Below are 19,055 nucleotides of genomic sequence, written 5' to 3' on the forward strand. Positions count from 1 at the left end.
TTGATCTGTGTCTTCAAGTAAAATGGTTTCACTTTGCTGTAGGTTAACCCAAAAATTCTGCTGACTGGTATTGTGCGTTTGACTTGGTGACGAATAATTCCCTGCCAGCTGCTAACCTTTGGGTTACACATGTGTCAGGGGTGGCTAGGATGACCAGTCGGCCTCACTCGTGGCATTGGTGGCTTGATGCTTCTTTTGGTGGAGGGTGTTTGAATGTTTTGAAATGACAAGTAAAATAATTTGGTATGGCAACAGCTGGTACCATTTGTTTAGGTCTGTAATGATACTGTGTTTATATCTGTAAAAGGTTTACGTTTAGCATATTAAATTATTACCATAATGAGTGGTAAGTGAATCATCTTGTAGTTTTTTCTAATACATTTATGGGAAGAAAAATAATATTTTTAGAATTATTAATAAATTTTTAAAAAGTCTTTCACAGCTGTTTATATTCTGTCGACCTTTGGATCTAATAGGGCAGATTAAATTCCTTTTAGAGTGGTGTATATGTTAGGTAAAATGCATCAGGGAAAAAGCATTAGTGGTGCTCAGTGTCACTGGGGCATTAGAGAAATGCATAAATTTCAGTTTGAGGTTAATAGGACAGTGGCTTTGTTCCTTTTGTTGCTACACATGCTGAAAGTAGGGCACAAGTGGCATGGTTAAGAGCAGGCAGTCGCTCGGGTGTTAATAAAATCCAGTGGGAAGAGGTGGCCAAGCAGCCCAGGGGTGACATTCTGCCACCTTAGGTAGAAATGCACTTGGAGTGGAGGGACACCAGCCCATGTTTCTGGTGGGATGCACGCTGGTATGATCATGTCTAGTGTGCATTCGCTGGCTCTGTGTTGTTTGATGGAGGGAGGTTATTAAGAGAGAAGATGGAACTGGGAAACTTGAGTGGCATGTTCTCAAGTGCCAGGAAGCAGTGTTTAGTGACAGAATGGAAAGGTCGGCAGTGAGAAAATGAGCAGTGATGGGAGATGCACAGTAAAGTGCAGAAGTGCAAAGAAGATACGCTTCTTGAAGTGTGCACTGTAGTTACTCTTTCCATCTTGCATTACTTGAGAGTGGCCATATGATATATGATTATTGGAAAAAATGGTTTGTGGGAATAACGTCTTCTTATCATTGTTTACATTACTTGTAATGTTCAGAGCAGACCATGCTTCTGAACAAGTGAAGGCAAGCCTTGCCCCATCTATGTGTTCCAACAGCAGAACTGACATGGTGTTCATGTGTTGCCTTGCCTGTTGGTGAGAAGCATGAGACCAGCTTCGCTTGGCTTCAGCTTTCTTTCCCTGGCAGCGTATTCATCCTGGATGAGCTGGGGTGAGTGGCTGTTTGTGGACCCGATACCTTTGAGGGGGTCATCTGGGGCTGCTGGGTTCTACTCTGGCTGCCTGATGCAGCTGGGCTGAAACCGCCTTCCTACTCTGTGCCCGGGAGTCCGAAGCAACGTGAGCTCTTGCGTGTGTTGGACTCACAGGGCTCCACTTGCTGTCCCAGTGTAATAATTTCATTCTAGAAGTCTGTTTATACTCTCAGTATCATGAAAATGGGGTTTTAGAATGAGTTTTCGTTGATGAAAACCAGTCGTGTCATAGAGAATGTTGCCCCTCATTTCTGGAATCAGTTTGTCTGCATTCTGGCCCATGTCCACCCGATATCCCTGGCTATCCTGAATATGAACAAGTTTTGGATCCAGTTGTGATTCTTGGGCTGGATTCTACTGAACACTTCATAAAAAAGAATGTAATTTTCTTTCAGACGTGGGAGGGAGGGCTGTCTGGAAGGAGAGTTTACGACTGCATGTTTCTCAGCGTCCCTTGTGCTGTAGTGTGTCCTGAGCACGCAGGTAGGCAGGCGGGGAGGCGTGCTCGCACACGCACCGCTCATCACTCTGGCTGATTTTAACAGCAAACTCGAATATCTCAAAGGTAGCAGATCTGAGATGTTGTTCCTCTTTGCTGGCCTTAGACTTCCATTCAGATAAGTGAATTGAAAGTGACATTCTTTATGCCAAGTTACTTCAACATAAAGAACTGGTGTTTAGAGTAGACCGTGTTCTGCATTCCATTATTGTATCTGATTTTATTCAGATGTTCTGGGGTACTGTAATGAATGAGTCATGCTTTATGTTACACTCAAAAGCTGGGGAAGCAGTATTTGAATATGATGTAAATATATATATGCACAGCCATATATTTTGCATTAGGCACTTTTTACAGTGGACAGTTCTCTTTAAGGAGTGGGGATGCTCTTGAACTAATAATAGTGCAGAATTGTTGGTCTCTAAGCCCGTGCTGAATTCTTCATGTAATGTGGAGGAATTGTCTTTTACTCTCTGTTTTCCTAAGGTGGGGGGAAATAGATACACTTTTTTTTCTTGCCTTCTGCTATCTTATATATCCATAATACTTTTAAACTTTATTTTGGTTACAGTTAAAGCAAAAACTAATAAATGCAGCAAAACCAACTGTGCGATGAACTTGAGGGGGAAAAGATTTGTTAATTGGTATCTTATCTGTTATGACTATAATGAGACATTAGAAAAAAGAGGTACATATCACCTAATGTCAGATGATGTAATTTTCTCTTGAGATGCATCTAGTTAGTTGGGAGAAACTGCTGTGAAAGGGAATGCAAATCTTGAAAAATGCTACAAAATTAAAAATTCTGGATACAAACCTTGTTCAGCCTTGTTCTGTGAAAAGTTATACATGTGATTTTTCCTTCTAGAAGAGAAAATAAATGCAGCTGTGTCTGTGAGAACTGCTCTGTGTTGTAATTTGGCTGATTGGTCAGGAATAACTGTACAGAAACGAGCATGATTTGCCACAGAGGGCTCCTTTTATTGATGAACTATCTCTGTGTCTCCCTTGAAGACCAAGATCAGAGCAGAGCCCGGAACAGTCACCGTGTAATTGGAGCTTGCTGAGAAACGTTATGCCCATCGTTTGCTTGGAATGGTACACAGAGAATACCGAAGCTCCAGGGTAGCAAAGATCATATCCAAGTTTTTCCAGCAACCTAGCCGAACCTGAGGAGTTCACTGTTCCAGCCAGTTGCCTCCTGAAAGCCTTCCAATTACCAACTTTCTTTTATTTTCATCATCACTATTAAGGTGTAGTGGAACATCATCACTGACATTCATTCTTACAGGAATACTGCAGGCAGTAACACAGCTGAGAGGCATTTTCATTTGGGGTAGATTAGTTGCTGCTTACACTAGACAAGAAGTACTGGAAAAAATGTACAGATAAATCTTGTGGTCTGACACTGATAGATCTTCTTGTGATTGTGCAATGTTTGAGGGGCATGAGCTGAAACTTCTAGTAGTGGATCTCCCATCTTGGAAGCTTTAGTCTAAAAGCAGATACAGTTATTGTTGTTATCAGTGAAATCAGCCTATACAATTCAGTCTTGTTTTGGCTTGAAAGCTATAAAAACTTCTGAACAGAAAGCATCCTAGCGCTTTATTTATTTATTCATTCCAGTGAATTATTTTAGTCTCACATTTTAGAGACATCGGTGTACAGAAGTCTGAAATGGAAACTTTAGTACTAGATTTAATCATATGGTTTTCCAAATGTAAGATCGTATCATGGCTCCGTTGCATAAATCATGGTGATTTAAAATAAAAATTAAGTCTAAGAAAATGGATAATAATAATGAGAGATTACTTTCTTCAGTCTTGTTTCTTTGCCCTCTGTTCTTTTTTAAAAGTAATGTCTGGGTTTTTTGTTTCATTTGACTAGAGACAGACGAGGAGGATCCTCTTAGCTGAGGTACCCATTTAACTCTTAACAGCTCCTGAGGGAATTACCATAACATAATAATGTAAAGGAATATTTTCATTACTGTACATTTAAATGGAGAACTGCTGTTAACAGAGGGGAGCAGCCCACCAGAGTAAAAGAGAAGCAGAAAGGCATAAGGTACAGTGAGACTTCGGAAATTTATTTCAGCAGTTTTTTCTGCGTTTGATGTTGGGGAATCTTATCTCCCGGTCGATGCCTGGAGAATTCCGTTTCTGTTTCTCTTCCCACAGCTGACATCAGCTCATTGGTATGGGCTGGTACACTGAGAGCTCCAGGAACAGCTTTGCTCTTTCTGCCAGCCGGAGAAGTAACCTCTGGAGTGCTGCTGGTGCTGCGGAGGTGGCACAGCCGAGGGAGGCATGGCTGCCGGACGGTGGCACGGAGCCGGGCTGCTCCCGGCCGCAGCAGGGCACACCGACAGCCCTGTCCTTCCCCAGCCGCCCCTGCTTCCCTTGCCCCTGCTCCCATGGCAGTGGCTGGCCCTGCCCTTTCGGCAGGCTTCCTGGAAACGCGTAGGGCTTAGGCAAACACTGCTCGTTGCTTGCATTCTTTTAATTTCTTGGTAAGCAACTTGATGGTGTTCCTGTTGGTTCCACTCCCCAGGCCATACCGGGCAGTTGCTCTGCAGTGTCCGGTTGTGGGGGGAGAAGAGATGGGGGAGAGGGTAACTAACCCAGTCAGCTCCGTTCTCCTCTGAGGCATGACCTGGACAGGTCTGTTCTTTTCTTACCTGAAGTCTCTTTAAAAAACTGAGAAAAAAAAGTCTTCTGGGAAGAAGAAATATGAATTGATTTAATTTTTTGAGCGTGTGATAGGTCATTAAACTATATACATGATGTTGTCTCTTTCCTTGATGACAGTGGTGGTTGTGCAGTGGCGGTGACCGCCTGTCGTCCCAGGGGTGTGGGGAGGGAAGGAAAGTAATTTCACCAGATTATTGCAGAACTGTTTAAGTCCAAAACAAGTGTTTTACTCAGTTTAGGCTTCAGTTCGTCATTGAATCAGCATCGGAGCTTTGGCAGTGCAAACATACACAACTTTCATTGTTCAAAAGGAAGGAAATAACGTCTTATTTTTCTGATAGAAGAAACATGTTTTCAGACCTGCTGCCTGCGCTGCAGCCCACGTGCACTATTACAAAAGCAGCGACTGTGTTGGTTTTTCCTGTTTGTGTTGCGGTAGAAGCTTTGATGCGCGTTGCTCAGAAGTTAGCTGCTGCAGCGCCCAGCCTTCATCCTCTTGTGGTGCTTGTTTCTGTCTCAATAGACTCACAAGTTGAAGAAACTGTTTTTTTTTTTTGTTTAAATTTTGCCATGAAAGATTTAGTCTCCTCATTTTCTGTTTTTATCCTGCATCATGTGTTCTCACCACAAGTCTTAAAGCCTTGCTCTTTCTGCAGAGTTGCAGCAGAGTTTGGTGCAACTTTAGAAAGTTTACAGATGTGCCACTGGGATTTGCTGAGGTTTTGTGCTTAATAATTTAAATATTGCTATTTCTGAAGATTTTTTCGAACTCAAGCTAGAGGCCCCTGGGATCATCTGATCTGAGCTGCTTATGAATCATAAGCCAGTAACTTGCATGTAGTTATTCTTAAATTGAGCCTAAATACTCTTGCTGGACTAAAGCCTAAAGATGTTTGGCTGAAGCAATCTTCTAGAAAGGGAAAAACATCAACATTAGTTGAGTTCCTTGGGTGTGGAGCTTCAGTGCCTAATTATCCTGCCTTTTTTTCATCCAGTTTCATAACTGAGATCTCTCTGCTTTGATTTTCCACTGGTTTTAAGTTGTGTGCTAGATTAGAGCGAGCTTTCAGGACTTTCTCCCCTGTGAAGGTACGTGTGAACTACAGATGCCTCCCAGTCTTCCCTTTTCGTCAGTGAAACGGTTTGAACTCAGGCTCTCGTTTGGGGGCATTTTCTGCAGTCCCCCCAGTTGTTCTTGTAGCTCTCTTCTACACTCATCTGAGCTTTATTCTTATCTCTTTAAAAAGAGCAAACTGAGGCTGTTTTCAGTATTTTTGGTCTTGGTAATGCTTTTTAAGATTTTGTTTTGAGATTTAGAATCTTGCCTGGGCTTTAGCCCAAGTCTGAAACTGAACTGTTCTACAGTTCACTTCTTTTTATGGCCATATTTGAATGCAGCTCCCGTGGCTTTAGGAACTAAGTTTCTCACAGTGTACAGGGTGTATCTCGTTGTGATCTTCTGGTGGTTTTCTGAAACTTCAGTGCAGTTATGCACTGAATTAAGTTGTGTACAAAATCTGCTTCTTGTAGAGAGAGTGAATTTGTTTCAATATGATAAATCAGAATGCCTAGTATAATAACTTTTATTTTGGCATGCTACTAAGCAAGGAAGAGAATGCCCCCCTAAATATATATGCATGTATTTGTAACTCTGGTCTTGCCCAAATCCTCCAAAATTGTGTGAATTCTGTTAGGCACATGATCTCTTAGCTGAAATGTACCTCAGGCTGATTTTGCTTTGGCTAACCAAAAATTAGGTTTGATTTAACTATACATATATGTAGATATATGCATGTGTATGTATACATGTATTTATAGACACACACCTTTGATTCCAATCATGAGATGACAAAACCCCTGAAGTTTTTGTGGGGCATCACACTGTTTAGGTGTTTACAGAATGGGAGTTCTATTTTGCATAACTTAACAGTCCTTTAGAACCAAAAAAAAAAGAGAAGCCGTTCTTTGAACTATGGCAATGTGTAGGAAAACACTGCACATCTGTTTAACTGGAAAGAACATTTACGGTGAAAGAGTTTTGATTTGGACTGTCTATGAGTCAATGACTTTTTCTTAAAAGCTGGCTTTGGAGTGTAGGGTAACTGTTGGAAGACGTACCTGCTTTGAGTCTGTCCTTTGTAGGGCCAAGGTGAGTCACAGAGCAGACTGGTAGCAATCGAGAAGATTTTTGTGCAGATTTCAATAATTGAAATTCTAGCTCTCATTTTCCTCTCTTTGGAATAGTAGAGTATTGCTTGCGTGAGTTTAAATCTCTCTACCTTCAACTGCTCCATTACAAATGGGTAAACTCATATTATGGCTGTTTTTCATTATAATTTTCAAATACTAGGAAGAACTATGGATAACACTAAAGCAATGTGAATATATTGTTTTTCTTTAGGATGGAAGTAACCTTTTTCTGGATAATGCCCTTTGGTGAGGAGTTACTAGCTTCTGATACATGTCTATCATTTGATCTCACTCTTCTGTAACACAATTTTGTAGTGAAGATTTATAAGAATTTGTTGCCAGATTCAAAAAGGCACTTGTTTTCAAGTTGTACAATAAATTAAGACATCCAAGATCAACCAGAGACTGAAATTTTACTCGCGTGTTGTGAATCCATTCTAATACTCCCGTGTGCCAGCAGTGGTGGCATGGCATGGTGTGGTCCCACAGGTGGCCTGCGGGATGCTCCCATTTGCCTAACGCTTTTCCCTGTAGCAGCTGGGATTGGTCGAGTTGCAGCTACACACCAAACAGTTGGCGCTTGCTTTCGTCTGCCTGCAAGCCCACGAGACCTCTGTGCTGTTCCTCAAAGGGAGGTGGGGAGCCAGCCTCTCTCAGCAGCGCTGGTCGTCTTCTGGCCACCTTGTGCTGAGTGACCTGTCCTGGCAGGGTTGGCTGCTCCCCATGCCCATGTTCTCCTCCTCTGGTTCTTGTGCAGGCAGATTGAGAAAGAACAGATGGATGTGTTTGATGGCTGCTGTTGCTGGGGAAGATGTGAGAGAAGGGATGTGGAGGGAACAGGACCTGTGGTGCTTTGTGGGGTTGAGCGGTGGGAAGGAGCCACGGCCACTGCTTAATTTCCAGTTTGGCTGAGCTTTCGCAGAGATATGAAAGGGGAAATATGAAAGGGGAGTGAGAGAGATGTAGAAAGCCTGGGATAATCACAGAAGATAAGCATATCAGTGCTCGTCCATAGTCTTGCATAAATGCCTGCATCAAATGCAAGAGGATGTCTAACCAGAGATCAAGAGAATGTGAGAGAGCTAAGGTTGAGATAGCCACGCTGGGAGAGAGAGAAAATGATAAAAAATAATGTGCTGTTTTCAGTAGCGTGCTTTCAAGTGCATGGAGGCGTAGAAGAGTTTTGACAGACTGATAGTGGAGTGCAATTTGGGAACAAATAAATTCAATGGATTTTAACCTTGATAGGGAAAATAGCATTCATAGAGGTAAGTATAAGATGTGATATATCAGAATCTGTAACATGACACATGTTTTTTAGGACTGGTTTGGTTTTGGGTTTGTTTTTTTTGGGTTTTTTTTGAAGTTGCCACAGCAAGGGCTGTGTTCGGCTGTGAAATATCAGGAGAGTGCCATGTTTTTGTAAGCTTGACCATTTAAAACACTCTGGCCTAGTCTTAGCTTGTTTACACTCAGCTGCGATAACTACTTCTTTTAATCACATCTAATCTTGGGAACCTACCTATCTACAGAGGGGTGTGTATTTGTTTTATAATACTCAGTTCTTCTGTAATTACATATAACAAGCTGTGGTCCTGTGCTTAGCAATGGCTTTGGGGCACAGTGGGAAGAAACTGGTGGTAAATGGATAATTCACGACTTCTTGTGTACAAACTTCTCAAGCTGCTTTATCTGTTTTAATCCAAAAACAACCCTTAGAACCGAAGTCTAACCCCAAAGCTGTGTCGATGCAAATGATTTTCATGCCAAAAAGAGGCACTTGGGTGACGAAGAATAAAAAAGTGGGCCTCAGAATGGATTTTGTTTTACCATAGCTGCTGAAGCATGTAAACTTGGTTTTATTAAAAAGATGAGAAAATCTGTGTATACCGTTGGATAATCATAAATGTTTTTGTGCTGTTCTTTCTTTCCAGATTTGAACATGGAATTCAACCCATCAGATCATCCACGGGCCAGTACGATATTTCTCAGTAAATCGCAAACAGATGGTAGGTTACTGAATTTATTACAGTATTTGCTGTTGTAGTTATCTCTAAACCCTTTGTTAGAATACGTGCGATAGTCTTTTAATATATAATTGCCCTCCAAAAAAAAAGAGGCTTGTGTATGCATTGTGTTAAAGTTGAAAAAAGTCGCACCTTTCGTTAATTATTTTGTCAGACCAGTAGTAGAAGGTACAGATTTGAGCCCTGTCACGTCCTGAAATTAGAAGTTCCAAGTAGTCGTCATATCAGAACTACAAATATGGATAAAGTGGAATATAACTATGTTCAAAAAATCTTTCCCTAAATCCAAACTTTACTGTGTAACTGTTCATTGTTTTTTTAAAACTCTAAATATTAGGCCAAGCTTCTGGGAAGTGTGTGGGGAGTATTTTCTTGAGAAAATGCCAGTTTACATTAGCTAAGAAGACAGTCCAGAGTTTCCTCTGATATAGCCAATACTGTAAATGACCTCAATGATAGATTTTAATAACAAAACAACCTCCATCCCACCCAAACATTCTCTCTTCTTCTCTCATTATGGATTTGATACAATCATATATTTGTCTCGAGTATTTTTTTTGTCCATAGGCAAAATGATCCCTCTGGAATTACATCTGTCAAGCAAGCCACTTGATAGAGTTTGTCGAACAGAAGCCATTTGTTCTGGCTCTTTCATTCCCTGTTGGACATGTATGACATGTTGTTTCAGAAGTAGGTGAATAATCGATGCAAAACACATTATTTTCTACCAAGACTTTTCAGAGCAGTTTCTGCGTTGTAGTTCTGACTGTTCAGTGTGAATTCTTTGTCCTTCTTTCTGCTGCGTATAAATTTTTGCAGTTTTTGACTTACACAGTAAATTGCAGTGTCAAACACATCACTTGAAAATAATGTAGTTTTCACTTGCTATGTATTTTTTGCTAATTTTTGAGCATGACTAGAACAAAGAGGAAATATATTTAGGCCTTAATTGAAGAGTTGATTGTGTGAGTACCTCTTTTACCCTTCAGATTGCCCTGCTGAATTCAGCCCTGGTTCTGTCAATGCCTTATTATGTGGTTTTGGATGTGATTTACCGTTCTAATCTGGCTTGGTAGCCTGTAAAATGAATATGATAATATTTCCATAGTGCGCTGAATTATGAAGATTGATGTCTATTTTATAGTGGTTTGAGACTGTATAATCCCCTATGGATGCTGCCTCTTTCTTGCTACAGCTTATTGAAGGGAAGGACAAAAAAGATCCCAAGTCCAACAACTAAAATTTTGACCATACCCGATGGTTATTCTTACTTGTAGTAATAGTGGTTAATTTATTGCCATATGGAGTTAACTGTAAGCATTGTTTGAAATGAGAGGTTACACCCATACTAGAGTTGGTCTAAGAAACTTTGCTCTAGTTTAAGTAATATGAAGAACATATTTTTGAGTGAGAACAATGAATTTAGTGAAACAATATAGAAACATTATTGACGGGGTGTGAGATCTGTTCAGCTATCCTTCATTGCAGTGGAAAAAATCCAAAGACTGTTTGCTTGTACAAAAGAAAAAAGATACTGAAAACATTTATCTACTGATGTATTGCCAAGAACCATCCTGTTCTGGTAGGACAGCTCACAGTAGTAAGCATTTTGCTTGGCTGTACTTTGGGCCTTTTGTGAAACCATGTGAGCTGTAGGAGTTATCACATTATGCAAGGATGTTGCCTAACACCAAAATGCAGTGTAATGCTTGCTAAGGGGAAAATGTAACAGTTTTTTAGGGCATGTAGGGTTGTATTCTGACAGCCTGCTGTGGAGTCTAGGGGACCCCCAAGACTTCTTAAGACAATGTAGAAAGGGGAGAGCTGAGCTGGCAATGTTGAAAACACCGAAGGTATGTAAGTATCTCTCTCCATTAACAGTATAGTTATGGGGCTGGGAAACCTTCCTGTTGACTATAAGTGAAAACATTTCTGTAGGTAAGACCTGCAGACATTTAAAATACACATATGGGAGAGTTGAAGGGCATCAGAACTCAAGGTTTCATCCAGGGTCTGGCACTTATGAGTGTAGATCACACGTTTGTACAGTGGGAAATGGCCGAGTCCATCACTACGTGCTAGAGTGACTTGGCAACGTCACCTTCAGGCAGTTCCACGTGTGGCTTTCTAGTAGCCCTGTACTCTTTCAGCCTCAGTGGTAGTCTTGTAGTACTGTCCTGGCATAGGAACTGTGTTTGAGCTGCTTGTGATCAACACGTGAACGAAGAGCAACAAGCTGACTACCCCAAATATAATGAGATGGGACATGGCATCTCTGAATATTACGTGGTCTGAATTTTCATTGTTCTGTGAAGCTTGGATGCCATGCTAAGCATCTAAATCTGTTCTGTCTCTCTTAGTTGGTAGTCTGAATGCATTCTTAATTAATAAATCTGTAGAAAAGTGGAAGACTTAATAAATATTAATTCGATTCCTAACTAAAGTAGCTTTTCTAAATGTTTCCAGCTCTTTGTGGGAATTTCCTAGGTGCTGAATCATGCATGAGTAATTCTCCCTGGTTAGGGAGTTAGTAAAGAATATCACCTTTTATGTCATTAACTTCTGTGAGTGCAAGTTCTCCCTTGTTTGCGGAGTTTGGCCTGTAAGCAGGGTGGTCGAGGTGACTGAAAAGCCATGCACTATTTACTGTGTGGTTGTGGTTAAGCCAGCGTTTCCAAACCTTGGCACTCCAGTAACGTACCATCCTTCCTTGTAATAGCAAGAGGGCAACAGTTGCTGCTTTAGGGTGCTGGTAATGGTCTTTTCTGTAAGTGGGTTACAGCTACCCACCTCTTCTAACTTACATTAGCCCTTACACATTCAACATACTGGCTAAATTTTGCAGTATCAGTGCACAATGGGCTTCAGACAAAGAGGATTTTGGAATTGTGTTTATCTAATGGATAGAGGTAAAGTAAGCTGCACTTTAGCATTAACTAAGACCAGTCTCCTGTCTCGGATAAAACAGAAATAAATGATTTACGAACTCCCAAAATGCGATACATTTTTGTTGATGTAATCCTCAAGGATTTTGTCTTTGATCCTGATATGGGTTGCATTAAGATAGTCTACAGAAATTGCACAAAGAAAGTTTCTATTACAGCTCAATGAAAAATACGTACATATGTACATATACACACACAAGAACATATATATTTGTGTATTTCATCACTCCCTTATATTTCAGGATAATATATTTTCCTACTATTGTGAGAGTTCAGCAATAACAGTTGAAAGTCCCTGCAGAAACAGGAACAGGTCACTGACCTTAAAATGAGGAAGACTAAGTCAATTTGGCAGCATCTCAGTCTCCACTTGAAGAGTCTCATTCCAACTTTCAGATTTTAAAATGTTAGAAAGAAAGTAAATGTTTGTTTATACTGACACTAAACCTGTTCAGCTTCATTTCATCAAACCCCCATTCTTGAAAGCCAGAAGTCTGGAGTTGCAGTTAGGAGTTTATGCTGCAAAATGACAGTTAGTTGTAAGGCTGCGGTCTGGTCTGCTGGAGACCGTACTGTGCTGTGCGAGCAGTGCAAAGCCTCTTTAAACTGACTGAAGCCAAGTGGTGGAATTACCTCTTTACAGTCATTGTAGCTTGGCAGAAGTCTTTCCCTTGTTTGAAGGGAGGGTTGTGATTACAAAAGAGAGCAGTTGTGACAAAATGGGTTTCTGCTCTGCCCGACTCCCCACCGGCGGGTGTTCTGGGAAGAGGTGAGCCTGACGCAGTGGCAGAGTGGGCCGGGAACACAGAAGCACAGCTGCTGCCTTGTAGTCCCTCACCGGAGAATCCAGGCAAATGGAATGGCTGTTAGATGGGGAAAAGAGGGGGAAGGAGGTCAATGTCACGCTTAGAAGAATGTGCTGCAGGAGCAGTACTTGAGCAGGGAGAAGTGAGGGGTGTGTAAATGTGGTAATACATTCTTCTGGAGGTTGGAAATGGCAAATGGGAATGAGCTGTGAGTGATTCTTCTGCTTTGGTACACAGATGATCGTGGTTTCATAGGGAATTGAATAATATAATGGATACAAGGGAAAATAAAGAAGATAAAAACTAAGGTGGGGGGCAACAGGTGATTAAAATGGAATTTGGAGTGTGTGTGCAGACTGTCTTAATAGGATATTGTCTGTAAGAACTTTGTATGCGGTATAATTGCTTGTGATTATAACACTGCTAAATACTCAACTGTGTTCAAAGTTTCGCAGTTAACAGTTGTTAATTTTCAGTTATGTACTGTATTAGGTTTACTTGCAGCTTAACAGAATTGTTTGCTGCCAGTACATTGCAATATGCAATACCAGACAAATACTTTGGCTATGCTTAGAAGTGAGTATCCAGCATCGTTTTGTTGTTTTCCTTTAGATTGCTTATGTCCCTTGCTGGTGATAAATGCAGTGTGTGGAACTTAAGTGTAGTGCAGTGTTTTAGCAGGATTTCAAGCAGTTTATTTATTAGACAATCAGATTTTTCCTGCTGTTCCTGTTCAATTCTGTTATGCAATGTCCGTAATTGTGGATCTGAGCATGTGCTAAGTGACATGGCTAACATCTGTCATGTGTGATTCTCCTTTCTGCTCCCTGGGAGGAAAATTATGTAAGGATTTTTAAAAGTTTTTTCTTATTTTCTTTTCATTTTATGTCTGCATTATACACAATTATTGCACAGTGTTCACACATACAGCCTTGTTTATGTGAGATTGCTTGCTTATAAAAAATCACAAATAATGCCTTCTCATCCAACAGGGAATGGACAGGCTATCCCACCATTATGAACACTCTTATTTTGCTAAGTACATTGGGTTGCATAGCTTTCAAATCATGGTGCACCAAAGTGCATTTAATCACCTACAGCATGAAAACATCATTATTTTAATCCTGCAGTTTGGTTTATGTGTTAGTTGCCTCCAGACTTGTGTGCTAAATGCTGTGGTATTTTCACTGGAACAGAGCTCCACAGGCTCTCTATGGGGTGAGTTAATTGGGAAAGTGCTTTAAAAAAATTAAATATAGTATATTTAATCAGCTGCAGTAAGCATTTGCCTGACAATTAAGACTCTGTACATCTGTCTACCTTGTTGTTGCTGTTTACTTTCCAAATATTTTGGCCAATTGACTTGCAACCCTTGCTTGTGGTGACTGGTTCATACTCACCAAAGTAATATGTATTAATTGTTATAGCTGACGTGAATAATAGTTTCAGGCTTGCACCTGACCACTGTAGAAGACAGTGGTGTGATGCGTAGCATTTCAGGGCTCCTCTGTGGGAGTTAGTGCACAGTAAGCCATGATGAGAATTGGCTCACTCCGTGGTGTAGCCGTTTAGGTGCTTTCATACCTGCAAGGCAGCGCAGGCCACTTTGCAGCAAGGTACCTTGCAGGAAGGCACTGGTGGCTCAGGAGTACTCACACAGGGAACTGGTGAAGGATGGCTAATCCATTGCTGACTTGGGCTGTAGCTTACTGCATATTAACTTTCCCATGCGGACCAGCGCCTGGTGAAGTACCCAAATGGATGAGAATTTTAATCCATCACCACACTAGTGAGCATAAATGCCTTTATGCATAGAGATATATGTTCCTTCTGTGTTTGATATATAAATATACCTGGTTATCGCAAAAGCAATTATAATGTTGCACATAGCCTCCTGTTCTTTTTATTATAAATGGTATATAAAAGAAGCTTAATCGGGAAAAATAGTCATGTAATATTTCTATCATATTTTGTGTTTTTGCAGTGAGAGAAAAACGCAAGAGTCTCTATATAAACCACGTAAGTGAAAATGCCTCGCTATGCAGCTTTCTCCTTGTTGTCTATATCATACAGTAAATAACAGTTATCACACATAATTTCCATATTGATGAGAGGGTGCTGATCCTTGAGATGCCTGGTCTGCATCAGGGTCCAGAAGTGTAGGTCTTGGCTATTGAGTTAGTGGAATGGATCTGTTGGTTTGAAGATGGTATCATGCTCACAACCAGTGTACTTAGGTAACTGGTACCTGGACAAAGAGCTGCACACATTAGTATGATTTTTAAAATTATTACAAAACCTCTCAAAACTTTACATTACATTTGTATGCAAGTTTGCTTTGGCAAAGAGCTGCAGCATTTGATATTTGCACAGAAGTTCTGAAGTGCCTGACCAGTGTTAATGCAATGTAAATGTGGATTGACATGTGGTACGTGCTTGAGTATGAAGGTGGGGTTTTAATATGCTTGTGTACTCTGGGCATTTTTCAGTTCAAGTCTCTTCTGTTTGAATCAAATTCTCGGTGAAGCTGAGAGCAAAGCCCCTGTAGCCTGCTTCGGGTGTGGGAGCAGGCTCTTTGCCCCAGTTAGTATTGTTTGTACTACAGAAGCACCTGGAACCAGTGTGGTTCCCAGTATGATACACCTTGTGCTGAAATATCTGGAGTCATGCGGCAGTAAAACTGCGGAGGGAAAGAACTAAGTGTCTCCCAGATGGTGTTTGCCTTGAGGGTGAAATGGGGAGAGGTTCTCAATCTTTTCGCTATCTGGAAATACAGGCCATAATTTCATAAATCATTTTTAATCCAGTACAGCAGCTGAAAGAAGCAGGTGTGGTTTGTAGCCTCTGCATCCCTTTGTGCTGGGGCAAACGTTTGTGCAGCCCTAGGTAAACTGGATTGGGGCATGCGTGCAGATTGTGTAGATTCAGCACAGCTAAAAGCTAAAATGGATCTGTTCCTAAACGTGATTCGCTTCAGGGCTTGCGCCCGCAGAAAGGGAGGGAGGCACGGAGGCAGGGGTGAGCCGCCGAGTGGGGTGAGAAGGCAGGACTGCTGCGTTGTGGGCAGAACTGGTTTGTGCTGGGTGTTTCTGAAACTATTGCCTGGCTTCAAAAGCAGGCTGAGATTTTCAGTTTCCCAAGAGTTAAGATTTTGAGAAGTCATGAGATACTGTGAGGCTTATAAAAGCCTTAAAGTCAGCCCCGGCAGGTCAGCAAATATTCTCAGTTCTTCTCACCTTCTGTTCTCCTGTAAAACATTTTGATTGTTTAAAGTGCGTGTGAGGGTTGTTTGCAGTGCAGTTGTGTTGTTATAAAATTACTTGTAAAGCTGATGCACTGGCTTCCTGTAAACTTACTCATGTGTCCTCAGTAACTTCCAGCATGCTTTTTAGGCTCAAACTTGGAGGGGTCAATGCAGAAAAATTAATACATAGACACTGCAAAGCAAGGAATTACCGGAGTTTGTGTCCACCTTGTGTCATGGATGAAATTCTCATGTGTCCTGAATCGTTTTCATGTCGTGTAAAAAATGTGTTCGACATTAGGCAGACTGTGAATGGATTCCTCTGGGAGGATGAACGAAGACACCTATTACCAATGCTGCTGGAAGCACACTGTTGCAAACCCTGATATAAAATATTTTTAGGCAGTCCTGGAGTTGTTGCAGAAAAGGGAGGGATGACATATCGCTGAGCAGTTGTGTTGGGAGCTCAGTGTAGCAGCTCCGGCAGTTGAGACCCTAAGCACTGTACCACTTCCTAATTTCGGTGAGTCGGGGTTTTTTTGTGTGTTTTTTTAAAGTATCATTCAAAGCATTGGCTAAGGTTGCAGCAATGTAAACTTCCCTCAGTAGTCTGGTTTACTGCTACCTTAAGCCTGACTTCTTTGTACTTATAAAGTACTTCTTCTGAATTACAAAGCTAAAAATAACCTTTATGAAGCTGAAGTCCTTACACCGTGGCTTTTTCTGTGTGTGTCCTTACGAGTCAGTGAAGTTTCTTAGCCAATACTCAGAGATAAGCTATATTTTCAAATGTGCCCTGTGATATTTATGTTGTCATTGAGATTGTACGGTTAACTGCAGCATACTTGTGAGTATTCATTCAGCACCTCTGAAATGTTCAGTCTGCTAAAGCTGACACACAAACTGGTGATCATTTTTGAAGTGGTTGCTGTGGCCTTTAACTGGGAACTGTGTTGAGGTTTGTAGGCTGCAGGGAACAGTCGTAATTTTCTGAGACCGCCTTGTTTGAAGAAATTTGAGAAACTAGTTAGGTTTGATAATTGTATGTGACAAATGATGAGTAGTATTTACATGATTAAATGAATTTGTTACATACCTCATTGGTTGATCAGTTCTTTTCCACCATTCTTCAGTGTGTGCTAAGTGCTCTTCTAACAGGAGTTATTTTTACTCATCTGTTTCTTTGCTGATGTGAAATTCTGGGTCCCCACATCTGCTCTGCAGGAAGGAAGCCAGAGGACATAAATTTTGGAGCGTTGTTTTGTCTTCCTTTTACAAGAACTCCTCACCATAATGCAGCCCTCTTCTCTTTTGTGGTTTTTCCATAACGTCATCTTTTTTTTTTTCTTTTAGAAGTCTTTTATACTTACTGCTTTTTTGTGACAAATAACCAAGATGAGCAACAAAATATTTTTATCCTTTTGTGCAATATATTAATTGTTATTTTGCAGGCAGAGTTGAACATCTCCCAGATGATCAGGGTGGCTGGCTAGCAAGATAGTTATCAAGGAATGTTGTGTTTTTTCTTTTTTAACTGCTTGTCTAGTTTGTGTAGTAATAGATGAGAACAGTAGTTTATACAAACACAGTTTCAAAATGTTATGTATGAAAAAATTAATCAATTAATACTGATTCTATTTAAAAATGCACTTTCTCTGTATGATACCACCACTGTTCTTTTCCTTTCTTTCTTGCTCTTGTTTGTAGAATATTTTAATTGGCTGAATAGTTTCTTTTCATCCCCAAATACAAATAGTGGGTTCCTGCTTTGATTTATTGCACTTTGTCAGGAGCTTGCAGTTGCCATGTTTCAGATTCACCTTGTCAGTAGATGTGATGGAGGAAGCCAGCAGCTGTTCTTTTTTGGAATGGGGAAGGCAAGGGGGAAGGAATGAAAGTGGGGGGTGACAGGGTGCTGTGGAGAAGCTGTCATCTCTCAGTCTTCCCGTGGAGCCCAGGGAGACAGACACCAGGCTGGGGATGGTGCTGGATCCTGTGCATCCATGTCAGTGCTGGGAGTTACCTGCCTGCAGCATACCTGGTGTGTTTGCTTGCTTCCACCTATTTGAATTTCTAAGCAGTTGCAGCAGACTCTACTTCCCATTCCCGTTGAGCTGGCAGTTGTTGTTTTTTTGTTATTGCTTTAATGCTGCTTCAGTGTGCGCTTGTCTTTTCTTTTACTCTGCTTAGTCAAGCTGCTGAGGGGGATAAAGACGCAGATGGAGATAGAGGCGTTTCCTTTTGCAGAGAGGAGAGATTGCATCGGTGTCTCTGCCGGTACAAGGGAAAGGAAACAGGAAGACATGTTTTATCTTTTTGAGGAGGGTGGGTGGAAAAAGAGTGAAATTTTTATGATTGTAGTAGCTAGTTCTTTGTACTGGTGATTATTTTTTTTGCAGGGAAACGGAGTAGGGCAGGGGAGGGGAAAGTTGTTTTCTCCATCAGGTTTTTCTATATATTTTCTCCATCTCAGGATGGAAATGCTCTGTTTGCCAAAGTACTTGCTTCTCTTCTTGACAAGAAGACTCTTACAGTTGAATCTCTGTTTATGAGCAGTAATAGCTGGTAAAAACAAGGGATGCTTCTGGCATGTTGGAATATTTCTGAAGGAAGATAAAGGGAAGGAAAAAGGAAGGAAGATGAAGGGAAGTGGTATCTCTCCTGCATTTTTTTTATTCTGCAGACTCTTCGTCAGCCTTGGAGGAACAGCTTCCTTTCAGCATCATCTTGTTTAGGGATCTTGACATCCACTGTCTGCTACCTGGCAAGTGTATGTCCAAATCCCAGCAGGCTGATACTGTTTTTATCATTCCAAGTAGGAAAACTAACATCTATGTATAGATCAAAATTTTTTCAGCGTCCCAGGGAAAAGTTCCTGGGCATCATTCATGTCAGAACCCCGGTCCCTGTAAGTGGCCCTGTAGTGATTCATGTCAGGGGAAGCTTCTTCCCAGTGGCAGCCTTGCTGATGGGGACTGGCGGAGAATGGAGGGGTCCTTTGCTGTATGTGGTGTGGCACAAGCAATTTCTCTGAGCCTTTTTGCATGCTTGAAATGGTGTATGGTATTTGCTCCTGTGTAGCCCCCAAATTTTCTTGTCAGATTGGATAAAAAGGCTGTTCTGCTTCTCTGTTGTAAAGCTACTAGGCATGTGACTGGGAATCAAACACTTACAGCTAGTGGTTATAAGAGTAAATATGATACATGCTGAGATGGGAACATAGTCTGAAAAGTAGTTTAGTCCATGAGAAATGCAAAGCACAACATAAAAAGTGAAATG

At 41.1% G+C, this 19,055-nt stretch overlaps 1 protein-coding gene across 3 annotated transcripts in view; it reads left to right on the plus strand.

Annotated features, from left to right (window-relative positions):
- Nucleotides 1-19,055, plus strand: part of CCNY (cyclin Y) — a 127,656-nt gene that overhangs the window by 66,132 nt on the left and 42,469 nt on the right. The window contains exons 2-3 of one of the 3 annotated variants that reach the window (XM_075419707.1): nucleotides 8,689-8,763; nucleotides 14,517-14,551. In XM_075419707.1, coding sequence (XP_075275822.1) covers nucleotides 8,689-8,763; nucleotides 14,517-14,551 — 110 coding nt within the window. Of the gene's footprint in view, nucleotides 1-8,688; nucleotides 8,764-13,311; nucleotides 13,376-14,516; nucleotides 14,552-19,055 lie in introns of those variants that run through there. The other 2 variants (XM_075419708.1, XM_075419709.1) reach the window with 2 other exon arrangements.

Source organism: Opisthocomus hoazin, chromosome 4 (genome assembly GCF_030867145.1).
Source record: "Opisthocomus hoazin isolate bOpiHoa1 chromosome 4, bOpiHoa1.hap1, whole genome shotgun sequence".
NCBI classification, from domain to species: Eukaryota; Metazoa; Chordata; class Aves; order Opisthocomiformes; family Opisthocomidae; genus Opisthocomus; species Opisthocomus hoazin.